The following is a 25,292-nucleotide window of genomic DNA, read 5'->3' as shown; positions in this document are numbered from 1 at the left end:
CTGCAATACAGTTCTAAGCAGCAAAACCATAACTCCTTGGTGACAACTGACCTGTGCTGAAACGGCAAGTTTCGTGGCACTTTAATACAAGTGCTTTAAAAATATGAGCTGCAGTGCACATTTCTGCCTTTATACCCTTGAGAATGCTTGATCGTATAGACTTCAATTGAGTGAATTACAGCTAGAAAACAAATCGACATTGACATGTTGACAAGTCACAGATGCTTTCGATAGAGCTGGTTTAAAACCCAAACATTTAAAGATGAAAGACATACTGTACTGTGAGGAACTCCTATTGGCAAAAGAAATTAAAGCACTCACAACATGCAAAATTCATCCAGAAATATGCAGCACCAACGAACACATTAAAAAAATTAGAAAGCCTTTTTTTCTGCAGTCTGAGTCTTTTAACAAAAAAAGCCAATCTCCTCATGAAGTCCTTTAATTTCCAACCTTCCAATTACAACGCAGAGATTACACAACTGGCCAGGAAACTTTAGACAGACTGAGTTTTATGAGAAATTCATGCACTGGAATATGAAGTAGGCATATTGAGGCAGATTTGCTGCATTTATAATGAAGGAATATGTTAGATTTTAAATGCAGTTACATTGCAAGAAAAAGCACATATATTATCCTTAAATTTCAAGGCTGCTTTAATAAAGGAACAGATGGGCTTGAGACTGGTGTCAAATTTGGCTCTGATGGTGGAGCTTGCAGGTTTACTCTACACTTTTCCACACAGACTAATTTAGTTTTTTGGGAGGCTGTCCAAAACTTCCATTTGGAAACAGTTAATCAGTAGGCCTACGCTAGTTTAAATTTTAGAAATGACACATTGATGTACTGTATATCACTGTTAAAATATGACATCATACTTAAGACTCAAGTTTACTAACAGCTCTTTCACTCTTAGACTCTAAAAAGTCGGAAACACAAGTTATCTTTTACAGAGAATAATGAGATTTTGCTAATTTAATTAGCTAAACTGCTTAGCCCGACATTAGGCCAAACATTACCGGTGAATCATTGCTGTGCACTTTATAGTAAGACACATCCCACTGCCACAATTGCTGTTTTAAGTGCCGTTCTTGCAAGTTGTACTATTGATGTCTACATTTGATAGGCAACGGGGCTGCAAGTCATCTTGCTCAAGACCTGCACACCATATCTTCTTCTGTCCTTAAATATTTTTGGCGAATACAACTCTTAACATACTGATGAATGTACACGAGAAACACGAGAAATGAAGGTCTCTGACACTATTAATTCGGAGGTCCATTCTCAAATGTTCTCAGTAATTTAGTCATAGTATTATGTATTAATGTATTTAAAAAGGACTTGAAAAGGATGAAATCACTTGCAGCTATACAGATCAATTTGCAGATATATTAGACTGATCTCTCTGTCAACTTAACGGCCCTCTCATAGACTCAAACACAGAGTCAGAACCTCAAATCGAACTAACTGCAAGGCGACTTTAATAAAAAAAAATTCCAGGGTTTACATGCATAATTTTCTTTCGTCATCGGTCTCGATCCTGGCACACTAAGTGCCATTACATTTTTTTAAATAAAAGAGAAATACAGTTTTTGTTTAGTGTGGAAGAGGACATTTTTGACATTTTGTTCCACATGGGACAAAACGCCACCTGAGTTTTGTGCAACACAAGGTTAGATATACAATCAGTTTAAATCAAATTACCTGTGGAGGAAGTGATGGGATTACATTGAATAAATTTCAATCATGACAACTCTCAGAGTAGTTTTGGCATGTTAATGAATATGGGAATGTTAATGTATTTGGTCTTGGTGGACTAGATCTTTGCTGCTGCTGCAGAGCAAGTATGGACTTGCTACTGCCAATAGATACACAGACTCGCTGATGTGATACAGTACGTAAGATATGCTGCTCCAGCATAAATAGACATACATAGCAGATCTAGACAGATGGAGCTGGGGAGGTGGAGGGTTTCAGAGTAACTCTGATAGCGTGCTGAATCAGACTATTTAAATGATGAGTGAGCAAGCAATCTCATTGGCAGGAGAATCAGCAGAGGCCAATCGGCTTGTGCCATGTGGTAAAGGTGTGATTGCTTGCAGTTTGCCAGCACAATCTAGAGTTCCATGACTGAACTAAATATTTAAACAGCTTTTTTTAACTAACAATAATTGTTCAACATAATTTTCAAAGATAATTTTTGTTTCGAAGCTGCATTTAAAATACACTGGAATTCTAAATCTGAATGGTCATGTAAATGGACATGACACTTCTATAAAAGCCTATCCACAATTACATTTGTTTCATTTCTTAGCTCTTATATCTTAGTTTAATCATGAGCAAAATGCATCCACATATAACCAAGGGACTTTTTTAGGAAAAGATAAATGGTAACACTTTAGTTTAGGGTCCAATTCTCACTATTAACTAGTTGTTTATAAGCATGCATATTACTAAGATATTGGCTGTTTAACAGTACTTATAAAGCACATATTAATGCCTTGTTCTGCATGACCCTATTCTACATTCCTTAATCCTACCCAATACTTAAACTAAACTACTACCTTACTAACTATTCTTAAGCAGTAATTAGAAGTTTATTGAGGCACAAGTCATAGTTAATAATGAGAATTGGGCCCTGAAGTAAAGTGTGACCAAATGAACAACCTACTTGGCCCTCATCAGATCTTGGTCCTTCAGTGCAGAGCCTTGGAGGTAGATGACCCGTTGAGACCACAGTGGGATCTGCAGAATACGCCGCACCTGGATGTCCATCTCCGTGGGACAGAGTATCACCACATAATAATCCTATACATTTGAGAAATGTTAATACCACCATCACACACTGAGCTACCTTAGCATATTAGCAATACACAGAACAATAATAAAACACTCACATATACGGGTTTATGCATGTACCTGTAGTCTCGGGTGGGCATAGAACTCATTGAGGAAATCCATGAGCAAGTCTATTTTGAGTGAAGTGACACAGAGAACCACATGTTTCTCTGTCTGAGCACGGTGTCTGCTGTAGTTTCCACCTGACTTCTGCCTCTCCATCCAAAGATACGCCAACTCCTCAAACTGGTGTTGAAATGAGAGACAGAAAGCAAGTACTGTGTAAATGCAGTACATTTTTACTGGTACCACTCATTTCTTATTTAATCATCTAAAAAATTAAAAGCAAAAAGTGCTCAGCGAGGTTGGATCTCCATCCATTCAGCTGTGTAAATGTACTCATAAATAAGCAGTAATTAGGAGTTTATTTAAGCAAAAGTCATAGTTAATAGAGAGAACATTAATACGGAAGCTGCTGATTGTGCTGTTCGTGGGCTGATCGTGGCACCTGTAATGGCAGCACCACCAGAGCCACACAGATCATGATGACCACCAGTAGCTGAGAAGGCCAGATTTTGGGTGTGACGTCTCCATAACCAACAGTCGAGAAGGTGACGATGCAGAAATATAAAGAGTCGAAGAGGGTGAGACTCTTTCCTGCACGCTCGAGATGCTGAATCCCACAAGCCCTAAAGAGCATTACAAAACATTTCAGGAAACAATTTCGAAAATATACATTACTTAAAATAAATTCGGCATCATGGGACTTTTATAGTTGGAAAGACATTCCATGAATAGAATTCAGTAGAGCTGCTCAGTCACGATGTCAATTTGTAGGCTTGCCCAGAAGGCCATTTCACCATGGGCTCCCTCAGGAATTTCGAATGGGTTTTTAAAATAGCGGTTTTCGATTTGAGTAAAATGAGGTCGGTTAGCATTATTTCAAGAGACTTTCCCATTTTGTTCTACAAAACAAATTGACACAGAGTCATACCTCAAAAGGGTATTTTAAAACCAATTTAATTAATAATGTAAATATGTAAGGACTATAAAAGGAATATAAACTATCTGATTTATCATGTAAACTCACATTCTGTGGGAGTTGTAGTCCTTAGGTAAGAACTTTATTCTGAAATGTCCCTTTATATTGGTAAAAGGGTATCAAATATATATGCAAATATATGCTAATACAGAGTAAAACATAGGCTAATGAGGATAATAACATGAGGTTAATTAAGGACCTATAAAATATACTTTGTTGAAAAGCAACAAAATTTGACTTCAAGTTTGAAGAGTTTCAATCATTTCCTATGTGCTCAAATAGAGTGCAACAGTTGGGTTCAAAAATGGGCCTACCATTTACATTCTCCATAGATAAAGTGTTTTATTAAAACATAAAAAGTATATCTTGTTCAAGACAGACTAATATACTTAAATAAAAACAATAATATATACATTTAACTGACATTTTATTTTCAATTTAAAATAACTGTTTTTTATTTTAATATATTTTAAAATGTAATGTTCAGTAGCCATTACTCCAGTCTTCAGTGTCACATGATTGTAATTGTAATTGAAATAATTCAAATATTATCAATGTTTAAAACAGTTCTGCTGCTTAATATTTTTATGGAAAATGTAATACATGTAGATTCATTTTGGGATTCTTTGGATTCTGTTTTATATTTATGTATGTATACAATTATATATTTATATCATATATTTGACTATTTTTCAATAAACTATTATTTTCATATACTTGCTGTGCTTGGTGACCCACATTGTATTATAAAATATGTTAATTTCACAGTCTTGCACCATTGTCTTTTTCTCAGACCTTTTGTTAAAAACAAAGTTTGTGATATTGTGATTCATCTCAGAGCTGGGTGCTTTATGGCTTACATCTCTTTACTAAGGATTCTTTGTAAATCCCTACGGAGAAAATGAATGGGAAAATACTTCCAAAACCCAGACTTCTGAAAAAGGGGAGCTGTGACTGTTGTGCTGTATTAAATACTCAGTAGATTTCGTTCAATATTCTTAAAAAATGGTAGCATCTTGTTTTGACACTATTTAAAAAAAAAAAAGTTAATTTGGATTAACTGATGTACATTATTGATCAGGACGGTTAATTCATAACCGTGTGACTGTTTCAGATCTGCAGCATTAGATACAAGCCTGTAAAAGGCAAAAGCCCCATTAGGGATATCAAGAGATCAACGAGCTTTACCCAGTGAAGACCAGACAGAGCAGTGTACAGATCAGTATGAGGACCTGGTTGAACATGGCAGAGTGTGTGCGCTGAATGGCACGATGGAGATCATTCTAGAAAGTAACAGAGATAAGTGAGAGAGATCTCTTTCGTCAAGAGACTAAGCATAACACACACACAATGCAAGCAATGTGAGCTATCTCTGTAAAAGCCCAGTTCTAAAAAAATTCTGCCTATTTAAGAGCCTGCTTTAAAAATAACTTAATAACCTTCATTATCAGGTCTAGTGCTTCTCACACAATTAAATCCTCTATTCCACTGACCTTAATAGAGCAAAATATACAAGGAAATGTAAATGCCCTTTAATAACTGTACTGCTCAGCTATATATGAGATATAGACCTACATGTATGTTAAAGGTAGGGTAGGCATTTTTTTGTAAACACTTTTTGTTATACTGATTAAAACTCTCTTCACATCCTGATAGCAATCAAAAAATAGAAGTGGTCTTAATATTAAAACATGTACATATACAGTATCTCCTGTGGAAGACTCAGGACAAAAAAATCTGTCCAATGCAATGACCGAATGCTATGATACGATGTCCTACCTGCCTGTCAACAGACATCACACGTTAGGGTGACCATATTTTAGTTTTCAGAAAAGAGGACGGGGGCGTGGTTGATGGGTGGGGGCGTGGTTAATAGGGTGGGGGCGTGGGTGGGGGTGAATGCATCAAAAAATACTTGACAAATGCATTCACAACCTTGCAACTATGTTATTGTACTTTAATACATAAAGTAATACATCCCTCCCATTCAACGTTTGGCCCGCAACAATAGGATAATATATATAGGCTATAAAAAATAGTTTAGCTTTTAACACCTTTTACATGACACTGTTTCTTTTCATGGCCATAGGTTAAAATAAAATAAAAAATCTACTACACTATTTCAGTAACAAATTATTTCAATCCTCCTGATGTTCTCTTGTATACTTTATGTGGGCTCTAGGTCGCTAGCACCTTTATTTGACACGGACACGTACGTGCCAGCTTTGCATGTCATGCATTCTGCTTTACACGGATCCCGACCGAAACGAAAACACAGAAATTGTCTCTGTAAATCATCTGAGAGTTTACATTTGGGCTTATTTTTTTTTTTACGCTGTTAGCTACTTACATCTTATCTCGCACTTGACCGTATAGTGCACTCCGCCTCCCACTTGTCCCGACCGGGACGGTACGTGGGATTTTTTTTTTGCAGTTCAACTTTGAAGCTGCACTTACGCTTTGGCATTTTGTGTGCAATGCTGCTCCGCTGTCTGCTCTGCTTTCTGTGTATGTGCGCGTCGCAGAGCCGCCCACAAGGCAGCCTCTCGGGAATTACGTCACGCAACAAAGTACCGTATTGTGTGCAAAGGCAAGCGCCAGTCAATTTAAAGTAAACGCTTAATGGTCCCATGAAAAAAATATATAAAACCCCCCCAGACGCCCTGGACAGTACGTAAAAAGTGGACATGTCCGGGCAAAAGAGGACGTTTGGTCACCCTATCACACGTCATCTTTGACAAACAGCAGCTGCCTTTTACAGTTCTTCCTGAACCAAAACAACGGGCCAATGCTGCGTTCACGCCATCGTAACCGTAATAACGAGATGGCAAACCGTGATGTACCCAGAGCTGTTCACGTCAACACGATAGTGTCAAAACTATTACCACCGACATGAATCTGGAGCAGTCAGTTGGTACAAGTCAGAGCTCTGTAAGTTGTTTACATTCATTATTATTTAAATGTTATGTGGTTTGAGACAAGAGGTAATTTAACGGCATCTCTCGTCTCTGACTCTTTGCAAACTCTGCTGTGTGAGTTCATGTACTTTGGAGAAGGCGTGGCTTTGGAGACGCTCTGAAGGGAGGGTGGGATCTATTGCTTTCAAAGCTAGCTTGCTATTGCTAGTCTCTCCGAGATTGCCTACCCTACCTTTAATTACAGTGCCGTGACCAAGGGATCAGGACTTAAATGGATCCTTTATATAGTTTGGTAATTATCATCTCTCAAGGAAAATATATTTTAAGAAAGTATGGGGGGTAAAACAGAGAAATCTTTAAGGCAGTGTCACATTTTAGTGGTTGTTAGCGTTCTCTTTTGCTAATATCTTTGCTTAAAGCATTTGTAAAAGGACATTCCCCCTGCCAGTTTTTCTCTGGCCATTTGACCTGACCATCTGGCACAGAAGGGAATGCTGGCACCCTCTCAGATTTTGCTCATTGATGATGCATTTTCATTTGTCAAGTGCATAATGAAGTAAAGCTTCCCAACACAGCAATATCATCAAACAACACCAATGTTATTCTGCTAGGACAATAAGATTTCCTGGAGGCATGTAAAATGTACTACACAGCTGCACAGGATACTTACAATCATGTTCTCCAGTGCTGATTTGGCAAGCCAACAATTAAGAAACACAGGAACAAATATGTTTCTTAGCGGATGCCAAAAGATCTACAAAAAAATAAATAATAATAATTATAATAGAAAAGCTGTGTGCTTTTTCATAGATTTTACATTTGTAATGCCATTAGCACAAAATAATTAAACAACCTATAATTTGTTCCCAATGACTGCAGGTCAAAAAATGTCTATTTGTTACTTGGCTAATTGTTGCATTTTAGTAATTATCATTCCTTCTCACAACTGACTTTCAGGTATCAATGGCGACTTATATAATTACACTCAATCACAACAATATAACAGTACTCAACAATTACTATCAACAAAGATTTTGTGTGGGCAGCAACTTGATACGTGCTTCTGTGTCCACCAGAACCTTCATTACTTACTGTAATTATAAATGGCACTGTATTGATCATCTCAATGATGAAGGAGATTTGGAAAATTTGCTCCCAAATGTTCCCCTAGAAATGAAATAAATATAAGTTACACCGCAGAAGAATCAAAGAGTACTAACATGCACATTTAAAAAAATCAGAAAACAAAACGGTCTGCATCCTAAATCACTTCTGCATATCTGTCATAAACAGTTTTTGACAAATTGGAATTAGTGCATCCCAAATTACAGTGTGATGATAGTCAAATGTACTTGTATTGTAAATAGGTTGCAGTGTGGGGATTTTAACATATTTTAAAAGTATGTCAGTTTATAGGTGAAGTGTGTACAAGTTGTCTTATATCCCACTATTACTGTATGTGCAGAGACAACTATGTATATGTCAGACACCTATTGACTTCCCAGAAAAGTGTATACTGCCTAAGCATAATATACATTAAGTGGGCAAACTGGGATGCAGCCTTTAATTACAACAAAGATTACTTTCATCTCCCAACAACAGAAAAAAATGCCTTTTCTTGATAAATCAATGAAGAAACAGAAAAACAAGTTAGAGAAGTTATTTCTGTTAAAAGCGAGGAACACTTCCCATTATAGGGAAACTAGAAACAAAGGAACCCTTTAGTAGCCCAAGAGGAGCTGAAATTATCAGATTTAATTTAGATCAGTGGTAAGAAAGCTCACAAGGGCAGAATAATAATGACAATAATCTTACCTTATAGCTGAGATACACCAGGAGCATTGCTTGCAAGAAGCTAATTAAGGCCACTGTCACCTGTGGTGCAGGAAACAATCATCATTTTGATTAGCAGAGTATCAATATCAGAGTCTAATGAGAAATAACTCTTATCACAGTCTGAGTTCCGTCAGAGTGAGAGATGTAATTAGTAGTCATAAAGAAATGTCAAAAGTGATGTAAACTCTTAAAAATAAAGGTTCATTAATGCAAAACCCTCCTAAGGTCTGTCCTCTAGAACTGTCTCAGGCAGCAAACAGGACGAAAGAAGATTGCAACGGACAGACGCGACGACTGAGAGAGTAATTGGTGAACTTTATATAAAGTTTATATCATTCTGTTAGTCTGTGTTCCAGACAGACAGTCAGACTATGTAGTGATGGTTTTTATGCAGGTTATTCCATTATGCCAATTAATAGCGAGAATACACAGTCTTTATAAGAGAGTCATTAATTCACTCAGCTGATTCATTCAAAACACACTGATTTATTAAGGATCCAAACAAGTGACTGATTTTATGATGTATATTCTTTGAATTACTCACTAAACCGATTAGTCCAAATGCGATTTCTCATTTGAGTCATCGCAGCTGATTCATTCAAAGCACCTGATTCATTCAGGAATTAAACAAGTTACTGTTTTTATTCAATTCACTTTAATCTGTTTTAATCATTCACTCAATCAATGTTTTCGAAAACACTGATTCAATAAGGAATGAAACATTTCTACAGTTGCTTTGGCTTAGTTTGGAATTATTTTGTTGGAGGAGCAAAAACAGAAAGAACCTGCCAATATTGTGTCTAAAATATAACTCAATATCAACTTCTTGTTTATTGAACTGATGTATAAAAGCAATGTTACACCCACAGTAGAGATAAGGCTTTTCTGATTCTGATTCTAAACCACTTAAACACTGTTTCTTTTTAAAGGCATATATTCCAAAAGGTTTTACAATGTAAAGGGGACCTGTTATGCAAAATTCACTTTTACATGGTGTTTGAATATAAATGTGTGTAGACAACCACCCTATAATAGTAAAAATCCACCCACTTCTCTTTTTGTAATCAACCGTAATTAGCCGTTTGCAGATTCTACCTGTAGCATATGTGACGTCAAATATGCTTAGGCGGTCTTGCCCTATTATTATTACCCCGCTCTGTGTGAGCTGTACACAGTCCGCCATGTTTATCTCCTCGCCAGAGCTTTTTACAGCAGCATTCAAGTAAGAAATGTGTTCTTATTAAAGCTACTAAAGTTAATTCAATCAAGAGCAGTGAGTGATTTTCTGTTTTTTTTTTATTTATTTTTTTATTATTATTTGTATTCATATTAACAGCATATATAGTAGTAGGCTACTGTATATTATGCTGCTTTCACTTTAATACACAGATCTAAAATACACATGTAATTTCTTTGCTTGCTGTTTACAGTCACTGTGTATTTGACAGTTTAAGGTCAATAACACATGAAAGAAAACTTTTAATTACTCACGGGACGCTCTGTCTGACAGCCAGCTTTCTGTGCGGGTGGTTCGGGTGTGTGCACTCAGAAAACCATATATCAGAAGTTTAGACTGATTTATGAGTTATGAATTTAGATTTACCCATGGCTGTTTTTCAAATGTACATAACAGATTTACAATAAAATATTCAAGTCTCCCAGTCATTTACTTTACCTAAAATTGTGTAATTTACAATCTCCTGTTGATAAAAAATTGTTTAGATAAAACCAGATTAAAAACGGGGCATTTATATCTAAAACCGCCAGCAGGTCAAATTTACCAATCTATAATGCCTTCATTTTCACGCTGTGTGTAGGCTTACTGTAATCAGTCACACAAAACACATTCAAATAAAGATGTTTTAGACTACTCATTAATGTTCAAACTTTGGATTAATTATTAATTTTTGTTTTGCAATTTTTATCGCTACTGTGGTGCTATTTATTGAAGTGTACCTGTTTCCTGAAAAAAATATTTCCGATCTATGATGTAATGAATAAAACTAATTTTATGATTACCCCAAGTTGTGTTGTTCTCTTATTCAAATTATAAATGATATAACTAAACAAATTAATAATTAATTAGGTGAAACTGTGTGCTTGAATTTGTCGTTGCATCATACATCCTATGCAGTGCAGTGAATTATTATTCCTCTTTATTGTCTATTTTAGTCATTTAAATAACATGGGTTATCTTAATATGTGATTAATGACATTTTATTATAATATTACACCACCCAAATATGTATTTATTTCCCTCTAATTCTCATTGTCATTGCAGGCTGGTTTAGCCAATATTCACCATTAAGAAAAGTGATTAGTGAAAATGTATTACTTTGTGAAGACAGGGGCATAATACAGTGACATAATACGTTTTTTAGCCATATCAAAAGAGTAATCATGTGCATGGGTAAATTTAACCTGATGGCGGTTCTAGTGTTAAAACGCATGCATATAATAAACTTTCATGATGATGAAGAGCTGCAGTGTCATGTGATCAAATCCAAACAGATGTTTTAGTTTTTGGCAGAGCATATGAGGCACGAGCTGTACAGGCTCCGCCCTCTTCTGGAAAACAGTGGGGAGCAGCAGCATATTTGCATTTAAAGATACAAGCACGAAAACAGCATGTTTTTCCTTCCACGGAAAAATGGCCATTTACAACATGGTATAATAAATGCTCTGTGGGGTATTTTAAGCTGAACCTTTACAGACACATTCTGGGGACACCTGAGATTTATATTACATCTTGTAAAAAGGGGCATAATAGGTCCCCTTTAAAGTCACACTGTAAAATTATTTTGGTTCCACCTGGAACCTTTATTTTTAAGAGTGTGGTTTATAAAAAACAAATCTCAATCTACCTGTATTGCCCATACAGGAACTCTCCTATTCACCCAAAATATTAACTCCCTTCAAGAAACACAGCACAAGAAACACAAACAAATGTGAGACAATTAGAGAAAATATTCAAGAACAAACACACTTTATTTAGTTAAGTTGATTTGTGATCTGTCATAATATCTAAGTTCAGACAGGTCTCACCAGTTTATTTGCGGGGGATCTGTGGTCAGGTTTGTTGTGTAGTTTGCACAGGCTTTGCTGCAAAGGGCATCTGTGATGTTTGTGCAGTGTTTCCTATAATCATGATAACAGGCAGTTAGTACACAGCAGACATAAAAGTGAAAGACATCAGAGTTGAAAAGCTGAGGGATCATGCCTGCTGGTTCTAACATATATAACAGCGTAAGATTGCCTCTCTCTTATTTGATTGCTGCTAGTAGGGCTCCCTCTTCTCTCCCACCGTGCTTTCACACAAGTGCACACAGCTCTCTCTTTCTGTCACCTACAAACACACACACTGAGCCTAATTGTCTCTTAATGTTTTCTTGGTGCTTGCATTGAGACGACTCTAATGGACACTTCAGACAAAGTAGTCTGGGTTTATCCTGAGAGCAATTTAAACGATGCTTTTGAGATGTACTGTAATGTGTTTTGTTTCGGTGAGATGCTGTTGTTGTTTCATGGAAGAGTTGAAGAAAAATTATATTATACATTATACAACAGTTAGTTCAGGTACTCTAAGATGATTGGACATGCAGTGTTCAAAGATTGCTGAAGAATGTCTTCGTTTTTTCTCACTCCAGGATCACACCGAGTGGGTTCTTTCAAACAATTGCTTGGTATCTAACTATGGGAAACGCCTCAGGCGTTATAAACTATGGAAGCACCAATTACATCACGTCTGTCCGGAGGGCGGACCAATGACAGCTCATGACAAGGAGCCCACCCCCTCACCATAACGCAGTGATCCCCAAAATGACATCTTGTTCTCTTCCTTATGAAGACTTTCCTTCAGCACCTAGCTGCACCTCCTTCAGCTGCTCCAGTTCACAAATGTAACGTTAATGTTGACATTGCCAAAGTAGTGCAGATACCATAAGTTGTGGGTTTCTCTGCTTGTTACTGAGCTTTTCTGCTTCGCTTTTTAATAGAGTTGTGTCCTAGCCTAGCTAACAAGGCGAGTTAAGTTTCTGAGTATGTATGGGTGTCAAGCATGCTCAGTCCGCACTGGTTGATGTGGAAAGTTGTCCTCACTGTCACATAATGCCGGCTAGGATTTTGGAAAAAAAGGCTTCGGATGGGTGCATCTTTTATCCTTCCTTCAGCTTAGGGGGCTCAACTAGAGCCCGACCGATTTATCGGCCGATATGAGCCTGTCGCAGATATATCGGCATCGGTGTATATGATGCAGATATGCCGCTGATATGAACTTTTTTTTTTTTAGAACGTATAACGCTGATAAAATGCTTGTAGGAGAGCACGCTCCATTTACATTTAGTAGTGCATTTTGCATAATAAGTACTACTTTCACGTTTAGTACATTTTGCTGACTACTTTAAAATCGTATTAAAGTAAAAGTACATATGTAATTGAACATGTTTTCATTATGGTATTATTACTTTTACTGTAGTAAAAGATCTAAGTACTTCTTCCACCACTGGTAGAGACTAGAGTAAATAAGACTAATAATAGAAGATAATAAGCTTTTTTAAGTTTTGCCAGTGACACTCATTACATTATGTTATTTTTTATATAACGTTACTAAATAAAAAATATGAAGTGAAGATTATGCTACAGTATTTAGAATATAACAGAATAGAATATGCAATGCAAACTAGTTTGGTTCCAGTTCAAATGTATCATTCTCATTCAATCATTCACCCTGTCTCCATTACATATCTTTTTTTCATCATTATAAGGGTTTGAACACCACATTTAAGTGATCATTGCAATAAATGTGTTTATGTATATTTATTCTGTTTATGTATACTGTATTCTATATACTGTATAATATTCTATATACAGTTTGGACACACGAATGGGAAAGTGTGTCCAAACTTTTGACTGGTACTGTACTATAATATACACATTAATAATATCAGCCGATATAACGATATTGGCCTTTTTTACTCCCTAATATCTGTATCTGCATCAGCCAACTAAAATCCATATCGGTCGGGCTCCAGGCTCAACCCTCTCCCATGCAGGACCTATCTTCATGGGGGGATATCATGGATGCTGAGTCCCCAGAGCTTACGTCGCATTTTGACCAACAGCTGGGGTGGAGGGAGATGATGAGGAGATGTTAGCTTGCCTCCTCCGGGATGAGCCGGATAATAAGGAGGATGACGCTATCCTGTCTGCGGCCCAAACGCTACAGGCCTATGAGCGTGCCAAGTGGCAATTAAGACGGTGAATGGTTACCAGGGAATTTAACAGGATATTTATGATGGGAAAACTCCCTTCTCACCAAGTTAACTACTCTTCAATTGATATGAGAGGGATGGAGGAGCTTGGGCTCTCTAACCCTCCGACGGTCAAACAGTCAGTGGCTCACCACCTGCATCCAAACAGGCAGACCACTCTCTCATCTACCAGTCCCTCCCTCCATTGGACAATGTAACGCTTCACTGCTTCCATGTACCAGAAGATATATAAATCATCTGTGCGGACACTTAAGGCAACTTCATTGCTGATGGCCTATCAAGCCAAGCTATTGGAGGAGCTGGGAGCTTAGCTGGACTCCAACAATTCAAACTTGGTGGTCTGGGAGGAAATCTGTAATATAACAGACCTCAATCTATGCACCTCACGTGGTGTGGTACGGCTTGGTAAGGCTCTTGCGGGTGAGAATATCAGTGGAATACGTAAAGGCTCTTCATCAGTGTTGAGACCCCTGTGTATTCCGGATAGTGGCTCCGTTGGGAGGCGTGTCTCTGCAAAGATAGTGACAGCGAATGATGGGCTGGGGGGCTGTTTTATTTATGGCAGATCGCTGGATGCCCCAGCTTCACAAACTTCATATAAATTTGCAGTGACCCTGAAACATTATCTGCTGTTTGTAAAGGGATTTGGTCAGGACAGGCAACATGATGCTGGTGGCATATATTAATAAACATGTTCGTTGGAACTGCATAATTTAGCCCAGAAATAGCTGATTGTCTGAAGCACTGTTCACATCAGCTCGCTTAGCACTACACATGTCCCAGGAGTCCTGAATGTAAGAGCGGATCTCCTTTCAAAGGGCAATCTGTTATACAGAGAATGGGCACTTCACTCACAAGTGGTAGATCAGATTTGGAAGAGGTATGGCAAGGTTGCTGTAGATCTGTTCACCTCACAGGCAAACACAAAGTTCCACTGTATTTCTCTCTCAAGGACAAAAATGCACCTTTGGGTGTGGATGCGCTGGCACAAATGTGGCCAAACGTGTTACTATATGCATCCCCACCGCTGAGTCAAATTTCAACCACGGAGACTGTGGTTGGCAGAGATTGTTCTGCTCCTTCAGGGAGAGCCCTGGCCACTCCCATTGCTGTCACAAGCGAGTGCATGGGCAGATTCGGAGCTTCGGTGGGACGACATCCTCGTATATGCCGTTTTATGAAGGGAGTGAAACGATGGTGACCAGCGTCAAAGCATCTGATCTTGTCAAGGGAGGAGGAGGAGGAGTGGAAATTGCAAACTTTGTGTCCTGTATGAGAGGTACGGGTAAGCCATTCTCCTCGCAGCACCTTTCCAATTGGATAGTGGAAACGATTGAATTCACCAATACATCTATGGGTCTTTATTCCCCAATGGGCTTAAAGGTCCCGTTCTTCGTGATCCCATGTTTCAAACTTTAGTTAGTGTGTAATGTTGTTGTTAGAGTATAAATAATATCTGTAAAATTATAAAGCTCAAAGTTCAATGCCAAGCGAGATATTTTATTTAACAGAAGTCGCCTACAGTGAACGGCCGGTTTGGACTACATCCCTCTACTTCCTTCTTTAATGACGTCACTAGAACAGTTTTTTGACTAACCTCCGCCCACAGGAATACACAAAAAAGGGGGCGTGGTCTTGTTGCGCTCCCACGGAGAAGAGGAAGAGTTGCGTTTGTAGAGTGTGTTTGTCGCCATGTTGTCGAGACGCTGTTATTTTCATCCCGGAGTCCAATCACCTTTGTTTGGCCTTCCTAATGGGCAACGTGCGCTAAGCTGCTGTCGAATCACAACACAGGAACCGCTGGCACAATCAGAACTCATTACGTATTTCTGAAGGAGGGACTTCATAGAACAAGGAAGTTATCCGCCCATTTTTAGGACAGTGAAAACAGCGGTATACAGATAAGTAAATTGTGTGAAAAATACTATGTTTTTTTACACGCAAAACATGAACACATGTTATATTGCACACTGTAAACACAATCAAAGCTTCAAAAACACACGAAAAATAGGACCTTTAAGGGTCCATTCTATGAGAGATATGACTAGCTCATGGGCATTGTTTAAGGAGATTTCAATAGGAGATATTTGTGGAACTGCAAGCTGGGCTTCCCCACTCTTTTATCATATTTTACTGTCTGGATGTCACTACGGCTACTATGGCTCATGCAGTTGTTGAAGTTGGCTCTTTGGAGATATGAGAGGTTATCTTTCATTCTTGCTGGGTCTGTTCGGCGACTTTGGAAAGCAAGCGCATTGGCCATATCATTCCCATAGTGAGATACCGAGAGATTGTTTGAAAGAGAATGTTAAGTTACTTGTGAGGTATCTCACCAAGCTTCCCTACTCGCATAACACTGGTCGTTTTGGGGATCACAGCAGTATATATAGGGAGGGGGTGAACTCCTTGTCATGAGCTGTGATTTGTCCGCCTTTTAGACAGACATAGTGTAACGTGGTACAAAGATGTGGTGCTTCCAAAGTCTATCACGCCTGAGGTATTTCCCATAATGAGATACCAAGCTCTGTTCTCAGAGAACCTGGGTTATGCAAGTAACCTAATGATTTCTTTCACCAGTGAGGATGAAACCTGAAGTGGAGCTGGACCAGGCTGAACAAAAGCAATTTATACACAATCAAGAGTGCACTGTAAAAAAGGTCTTTAACTACTACAGTATGTATTAGCATTTAAATTGATCATTTGATACACTGCTGAGCCTTCCCTTACATCTTAACCCAACCCTAAACCTACCCATACCACCAAACCTGTCCCTAACCTTACCCGTATCCCACGTCAATAGCAGCAAAAGTGTTTTGCAGTACAATATGAATACAATAGGTACACTGTACTTATTTTTTGGTGTAAGTACATAGTAGTTAATATACGACACAACACCTAGTATAAAGTGTGACCAAAAATTTATTTCAAATAAATTCTTAATACTTTCTATTCATCAGGGAATCCTGAATCTTTTTAATCAAGGTTTCCACAAAAATATTAATCAGCACAACGGTTTTCAACACTGATAGCAACAAGACTTTTTCTTGAGCATCAAATCAGCCTATCAGAATATTATAATATTCTAAAAGATCATGTGACAGTGAAGACTGGAGATTTAAAATTCAGCTTTGCCATCATAGGAATAAATTATATATTTTTAATATATTCAAATAAAATTGAGCATGTGAGTAAAAGATGGCAGAATTTTCATATTTGGGTGAATTATCCTTTTAAGTAGTTAATGTTTACTCACCGTGCACATGTGACCTGGTTAGTTGGATCATCTAGTGAGACTCTGATTATATAGAGGAGACATGTTAACAACTTCAAGGAGAGGTTGAAGAGGCGGATTCTGAGACCTGCAAGTAAATTATAAAATGGAGATTCACACCATAAAACTCATCTGGAAAATGTATTAGAAATAATTCAGCAGTATGGCAAACCTGCAAACTTACAGTACCTTCATAAATCCAAACAAACAGTTAAAACAGTCACCTTCTCTGTTAGGATGATGGAGGCCTTGAACATGTATACTATAGTGATATTGAGATCCATAAAAATTGTTTATGCTTGCAGTAATGGATTTTGCTTTGTTGGTTTGTCTGTGATTGTAAATGCTCAAAAGGTCAAAAGATTTTACTTACTTGACCTTTGGTTTTTGATGAAAAAGAGCTTCAACCTCTCCTTGAATGTGTTTTCATTTACATAAAATTCCACCTGCACCCTGTCGAAAGGAAATAAAATGATGTTTAATAAAATTCTTTACATTCATTATTTACATATAGTAGTAAATGTAAGGTGAATTTACAAAAATATGTGGACACTTAATCACCTTTATCTAATGTAATGGCATGCACACATTGTTAAGTGTCCAAAATCATTTTATGATTAAAATTCTAAATACTTTTAATAAATGTTGTTTATTATGTCTCTGCATTTTGCAACATTCACAAAGCAATCCCATAATGCACTATTAAAAAAACTTCAAGCAGCTAAAACTATCGGGTAAATAACTTCTTTTAATCTCCAGATCCATCTCTGAGATGTATGCAAGCGTTTCAAATCTATCATGACATCTGACAGGAAACATTAGCAACGGTTGTGTTTCAAATGAACTCTCAGTAGGTGTCAGCCTCTCCCATCCTGCAATGTTTCACTAAGCACATCACTAAACATGTCTATATGCTTGAATTTCTATATTTTCATCATCTTGCAACAAAATCCATCATGATCCAAAATCCAGCATCTCTGAATCTAGCCCGATGCCACACAAAATCACAGCATCTGAATATGCATACTTCCAGAATGCAAAAAGCACAACAGTTCGTCAAAAAAGTAGTACTGCATGTCTGAATAGCCATTATACTAAAACACAAGGTAAACAATTCCCACTCCTTCTAAAGAGATTCTGAAATCCCATGAAACCATGTTCACACTATACACATTCATACTTATGGAAAGTAATTTATGGTCAAGAAGTAAGTTCATTATTAAATTCTATTTCTTTGACAGTATGTGATTTCGGACGCAGCTAATGATTCACAGCAGACAATTCCCCTTGACATACAATAGCAGACATACAATTCCCCTTGCTGGTATACAGTGCTCATGACTGTCACGACATACAATTTCCCAGGGCTCTAACCTGTATTTCAGTGATATCTGTCAGGTATAGACATTTTATGCATGGTCTGAAATACTCAATATTTCTCAATTATATTTATTCTAATTACACCATCATTTAAGGGGGATAAGCCATATCATATCATAAAACTTGAATAATACATGATTTTCACAGAAATCATTTCATTTGGCCTTACAAACTAAAATCACTATGCGTTCACTTTGGGAATAATTGTTCGGAGTATGTTTGATATTTGTGACCCTGGACCACAAAACCAGTCACAAGTCGCATGGGTATATTTGTGGCAATATCCAACAATACATTGTAAGGGTCAAAATTATCGATTTTTCTTTTATGCCAAAAATCATTAGGATATTAAGTAAAGATGTTCCATGAAGATATTTTGTAAATTTCCTACAGTAAATATATAAAACATTTATTTTTGTGAGTGAATGCAGCACAATCGCGAACATAAATAGACAACTTTAAAGGCGATTTTCTCAATGTTTCGATTTTTTGGCACCCTCAGATTCCAAATTTTCAAATAGTTGTATCTCGGACAAATATTGTCATATCCTAACAAACCATACATCAATGGAAAGCTTATTTATTCAGCTTTCGGATGATGTATAAATCTCAATTTCAAAATTGTGACCCATGTGACTGGTTTTGTGGTCCAGGGTCACATATGTGATGTCACAGGCATCATACTAATGGTAGGCTTAGGCTAGAGCTTCCCAAAGCCCTTTTATATCTGTAGAGGGCATGACATGATGTATATTGTAGGCAGTAATTATGAGCAGCATATTCAGCAGAGAAAGAGAGAGAGATCCTAGAGAAAAGCCATTGTTTCCAGCTTCCCCAGCTCTGTCTCCATGGTGATGCCTTTAAAACAGGCTGTGGTGACACATATACGGTATATATTTTCAAAGCTGAGGGCTGTTTTGTGTCAGGCAAAAAAAAAAAAAAAAATTAAACAAAAAGTTTACATAAAATGCGACATATTAGCTTTCTTAGTTTCTTGAAATAGTCCCAGACTGATTTTCACTTCCAGATTTTATATGGATGTGTGTATCTGTGATTTGCACCCACGTATATGTATGTGCGCACAAGCACGAAGCAACAGAAACAAGCTCACACACACATTCCAAACTTGTACGCAAGTCTTCACTGTGCCAGAAATAATTGCTCTGCCTGACTGTCAAACTGTTTCTCACATTAGAAAGGACTGAAATTATAATTGCAAGGAAATCCATAACACTTTATGCCAACATGGAACAATAGGGCTGGTCAATAAAAGCTGAACTGATAGTAATTTAGTCTCTGTAAAAATCTTTAGTCTTCTGATTTGAGCAGCCCCAAATATACCGTCACTCCACCCACGTACACTAGCTCTCCAACAGACAGATACTCTATTTATAGTGCAAGGATCATTTATATTGAAAACTCAGAGCCTGTATGCTCATGTCAGCCTACTTTACAGAGCTTTCTATGGGAACAATCATTAAAAGTTAGCATGCAGACATTCACAACACTGTGTGAAGCAAGCGTTTTCTTAACATTGGAGTTACAAAATCAAAACATCCATTGAAGTAAGATATATACAACGGCAGTAAGTGTAGAAACTGAGCATCAAATGTTCTCCTCTTAGGTAGATGAAATAGTTACACAATATAGTTCAACATGTTCTCCGAGTGCTTCTGTTGTTCTCATTTATGGGTGTTGTAAAGAGAGTTTTGTCTTCTTTCACCATTGTCTTGATTGTTTGGGGTTGTTACTTTGTAAACAAATAAGATGTTTAAATTCAACAGAATTTGAACCCTATACAGTACACAAAAAACACACAAAAAAGAACATATTAGCCGCTTTTCCACCGTCGGGCCGAACGGTTCTAAGAACGGTGAAGAACGGTTCCATTACATTTCCACTTGAGCCTGGTTCGGCACAGCAAAATTACAAACCATTCACAGTCTGGAATTCTCAGGGCGGTTAGATAACTGTGCTGAATCGTGCTGGTAGAACGCATGTAGTGACGTCGCTCTCAGGATTGGCCACCTGTCAGTTGCCTGACTACCAGTTTCTCTATTCGAACGACGTAAACACGTAAAGTTAATTAAAAAAACTTAAATATCCATAACGTGGTCGCTATTTACATCTCATACCGTCTGTAAACTCTTCTTATGTCAAATGTGTGGACAATATATATTGGGGCGATGATATAAATGTCTATTGATGGAGACTTTGTTATATCATGCATATCGCAGTATGTAAATAAATGCAGTGCAGGACTGCTTAAAATTAATGACATGTTAGGGTGAAAAAAAAATGTGTATGAATGAGAAAATAAAGCGGGGGACGTGCTTAATGTTCAAAAGAGTTATTAAACACGATAAGCCAGAAAAAAAGAATGTTGTACTCACGCTCGAAGACTGACATAACTTTCAGAGACTGAAGATGTGTTGTGTAAAAAATGTGCTTTAAAAGAGCCCCTGTGCCCTCGTTTGAACATCCTCCTCTTGATGGTTCAACTCACAAGAGAATTTTCAGAATGTCCACATTCAGCAAGTAAATATAGAGCAAACTGAAAGCCATTTGAGTCAGGAAGCCGAAACCTAGACAGCAATGTGACGTTTGCAGCCTACATACTAACCACAATCAGGGTGTATAGTTGCACAACATCCGCCACCTCAGAAATTATTTCATCAGGGCAACTATTCAGCCACAGGTGCTATTCTGCTTTAGTATTCACTCCTGCAACTCCTGTTATTTCACTGTCCTCAAATGGTGGAATCAACTTCCCCATACAAGTTAACATTGTAAACATATGCAATAATAGTTTGAAAAAAAATCCATTTTAAATGGAACAGTTTATTGAACTTTTAGACAAATCAAATAAATAAATAAATAAATAAAAAAGTTACATATGTGTTTTTGTTGAATATCATATTTGATACATCAGTCTTTTTGGCTCCGTCACACTCGGAGGAAAAAAAAAACACCTAAATTTTCTCAAAGAGGCCCAAAAATTAGCAATTTGGTGCAGCTGTTGATATTTATATAGCCATCTGACAGCTTGTAATGTAAATCATTGAGATATTTTTAATAGTATAGCAGACCTTACATATAATGCATATAAAGTCAGTCGTCACTTTATATCTCCCAATAATATGTCTTAGTAGGATAATATTTAAATGCTTAGTTCCCAATCAAAAGTTTCTCTCCATGCTGTGTTTCATTCACTAATAAGAACGTTCTTTGTTCAACCGGTTGTGAAGCATGTGTGGCAAACATGCCAAGAACTTGGCTTAATTAAATAACCTCTGACGATGATGTCATTGGGACTCGCACTCGTGAGAGGCTATAAATAGATGTGAAACAGACGTGCTTTTAGGTTTCTTTGTCTTCAGAGACCACATTGTGTGTGCTTCTGCTCTCTCTATCCCTTTGTTAGGAGATAGGCTGTTAGTTAGGGTGCAGTATTTTCTGATAGAAAAGAAAAAAAGAGAACTCATCATGTCCCACTTTATCAGGAGATGCATGCCTCCCTGTTCACAGCCTATCCCTAACTATGACTCGCATGAGTTCTGCTTTGAGCACTTGAGGGAAGAGCAAGCTACTCTTGCGTTTGAGGAAAGCAAGTGCGAGCACTGCGAATTGTTTTCCATCAAAGAGCTCTGCGCTAGACTTGAAAAGCAAGAAATTCCCGCGGTATTGCGGTAAACCGCTTTAAACCTCAACCCCCCTCCCCACCCTCCCCCAGTTTTTTTTTTTTTTTTGCGACATTGCGGCTGGAACAACAAACAAAGTGTGTCAATGATAATCTCAGGTAGTGTTTATGTGCTTTATTTAATGTTAAAAGCATGCAATGTGACTTTGAATATTGTTTAGTGCTCCAGCTTTGTAGCTGTAAAAGCAACAATGGATAATTCACCTCAGATCTTCAAATTAAACAGATGGAAACAAGACGTTCAAACTGTGAACATACAAGTGTAACTGTTTTAGTAACTCAGTAGCCTATGTATTTTTAATAATGTTTAAATGGTGTAATATTTGTGAATTTGATTATGTAGCCTACTACATTTTCTTGCAAGTGCCGTCAAGATTCCTCTCTGGTGCTGTGAGTGTGCACTTGCCGCGACTCCGCGAGGGTTGACAAATGCGGTCTTCATGTGAGAGAATTCTGTTAAATAAGCACGTGCAATTAAAAGCTGAGGTCCTGCTTTTACTTTTTTTATTTATTTACGGTGCGGCTTGGACGCGGCGTCCGTCGAAAATAGACTATAGGCGCCTATCTTTATTGAAGCGGCGCGGAGAGAGGCTTCTGAAACGCGCCGCGTTGTGTAAACACAAGCATTGACTAGAGTGGGCGCGAGCAGCTCCGGTAGCCGTAACACGCCACAGAGTGTAAATAAGGGGTTATAGTCAATAGCCTACGAATGGAATGTTATTATGTGTCATGAAACAACTTGCGAAAGGTCGGATTTGCTCCATCTTTTGATGATAAGTTTTGTTTAGAAAACCTTGAATCCATCCATGTAAGACACAATGTTATTAGACAAAATCCATGTCATTAGAATCAATGAATCCATGTCATTAGACACAACGTGAACACATGTGAAGGCCAGTGTTTTTTTTTTTTTTTTTGCGGTGATGACGGTGACGAGCTCAGACCCGCGGTAGGCGTCACGTGACCGCGGTATTGCGGTAATGCGGTAACCGTCCCAGCCCTAAGTGGGGCTCGCGGGTTGATCTGGCTGAGGAGCGAGAAACGGGTCCTTCTCTTTCTTTCGTGCTCTCTCCAGATAGAGAGGTCCTTGAGCTCACTTCCAAAGTGCGCCTTGGCGTTTCTTCGGACCGGGCAGAGGATTCCGCCTCTCTTGCTTCTGCTGAGATGGAGTTTGAGAGTGCCACTTCCGTGTGCTCCTCGCGTGATGATAAAACACGAGGAGATACTCGAGGTGGTGTCTCATGCAGTGGCCAGATTACAACTGGACTGGCCACAGGAGCAGGAGACACCAAAGCGCTCAAATTTAGATGACAGATTTCTGTCCGGTGGCCAGGGGGAGAGGCCTCAGTGTCGGTCTCTATCTCCATGATGAGTTAATTCGTTCATGGGGAAACCCATATTCCTCCCGTGTCTTTGTGCTCTTGACATCGACTTATTCGACTACCGTGGGTGCAAACACACGTGGTTATATGATGATGCACCAGGTGGAAGAGATTCTCGCAGGCTATCTCTCCCCTGGAAGTGCATCATCTGCCAGCGCTCCACACCAAGCCGTGCAGAACAACATCCATGCTGGTGGGGAAGTTGTTTCAGGCAGCGGGTCAGGTTGGTGCTCCCCTGTACACTATGGTAGTATTACAGGCATACCAGGCTGACCTGCTGAAGGATTTAAGCACAAGCGGAAGTCTTGATGAGAAGGTGTTTTCATAACTTTGCCGGGCCACAGATCTGTCTCTCCGGGCGACTAAACAAACAGCTCACGCCATCGGCTACTCTGTGTCGGCTATGGTTGCCAGGGATAGGCATCTGTGGCTCAAGAGTATCCATGTCATCTTCTGGACTGTTTGGTGACTCCGTTAATGCAGTGGTCAGCAGCTTTCGGGAGGCAAACAGGCACAAGGAGGCATTTAATAAGTTTCTCCGAGCTCAAGGGCTGCCGGCCACCAAGCCCCAACCCAGTCTGGCTCCTGAGCGGAGAGAGGCCCAGAGTAGTGAGTCATGCTCCCCCTCATAGAGATTGGGGACCAGCTTGCCATTCTCAGCAGCCTAGGAGGAGAAAGGGGCACAAACATTTATATTTGTATCAATTTTATATCAATATGTAGCTCCTTTCCGACACCCTCACAACACCGCTGTTCCATCCCCACCACCTTCGGTGTTAAATGTTCAGTTGCGTCCTGTCGTCTCCCTGAACACAGAACATTTAACATCCCCCAACAAGATGATGTATTGAAATGCATAGATTGGTTTGTCACAAGCGATCTCAAAGACGTCTATTTTCATATAGAAATTCTGCCACAACACAACAAGTTCCTGAGTTTTGCTTTCGGGGGTGAAGCTTACCAATATCGGTAGTTGCCTACATAAATCACCAAGGCGGACTGCAATTGCGCCATCTGAACAGACTAGCGCAGCAGGTTCTGCTGCGGGCTCAGGACAAGTCCCTCAGATTTACATTCCTTGGCATTTGAATATGTGATCAGAATTTCTGTCCAGGCAGGCTGTGACACACAGGGAATGGAAACAGATTTCGGAAAGATTTTACAAAGCAGAGGTGGGCCCTCTTCTTCTCTTTGAATCACCCAGCCCTCCTGGGTCTGAAACCATGGTCCATGTGTGGCCCAGTATGCGTCTTAATGCATTTCCACTGATCACTCTGCTCCCGAGAGTCCAAGGCCAAGGTCCGTCAACAAGGGTCGTGCTCTTATTGATAGCAGAACTTGGTTCTCAAAAAAAAAAATCCCTCCTTGATGGCCTCTCCTTGGGCGATTCCGGTCAGGAGATACCTTCTGTCTCAGTAGCAGGGGACAATGTTTCATCCCTGGCCTGAGCTTTGAAATCCTCACGTTTGGGCCCTGAGGGGTACCAACTAAGAGATGCTGGGCTTCCAGCTGATGTAGTGGAGACTATTCTGAGTGCCAGAGCTCGCTCCTCTAGAAGAATTTATTAAATGGTGCGTCTTTGAAAGGTGGCAGTTCACTGCCAGATTGTTTCAGTGCTGGAGTTTCTGCAAGAACAGTTGTCAACAGGCACATGT

The 25,292-nt window shown here is 38.7% G+C and overlaps 1 protein-coding gene across 24 annotated transcripts in view; it reads right to left on the bottom strand.

The window, feature by feature from the left end:
* Positions 1 to 25,292, bottom strand: part of kcnt1b (potassium sodium-activated channel subfamily T member 1b) — an 87,019-nt gene that overhangs the window by 22,367 nt on the left and 39,360 nt on the right. For all 24 annotated transcript variants that reach the window (XM_079871640.1, XM_079871651.1, XM_079871644.1 and 21 more), the window contains 11 exons: positions 17,549 to 17,628; positions 17,158 to 17,263; positions 11,680 to 11,772; positions 11,499 to 11,547; positions 8,614 to 8,673; positions 7,891 to 7,965; positions 7,469 to 7,552; positions 5,069 to 5,163; positions 3,347 to 3,527; positions 2,920 to 3,084; positions 2,672 to 2,808 (listed from right to left, as the gene is read on the bottom strand). In XM_079871640.1, coding sequence (XP_079727766.1) covers positions 2,672 to 2,808; positions 2,920 to 3,084; positions 3,347 to 3,527; positions 5,069 to 5,163; positions 7,469 to 7,552; positions 7,891 to 7,965; positions 8,614 to 8,673; positions 11,499 to 11,547; positions 11,680 to 11,772; positions 17,158 to 17,263; positions 17,549 to 17,628 — 1,125 coding nt within the window. The remainder of the gene's footprint in view (positions 1 to 2,671; positions 2,809 to 2,919; positions 3,085 to 3,346; positions 3,528 to 5,068; positions 5,164 to 7,468; positions 7,553 to 7,890; positions 7,966 to 8,613; positions 8,674 to 11,498; positions 11,548 to 11,679; positions 11,773 to 17,157; positions 17,264 to 17,548; positions 17,629 to 25,292) is intronic.

The sequence above is a fragment of the Squalius cephalus genome, assembly GCF_949319135.1.
Source record: "Squalius cephalus genome assembly, chromosome: 5".
Taxonomy (NCBI): domain Eukaryota; kingdom Metazoa; phylum Chordata; class Actinopteri; order Cypriniformes; family Leuciscidae; genus Squalius; species Squalius cephalus.
This window is presented reverse-complemented; position numbering and strand designations above follow the sequence as displayed.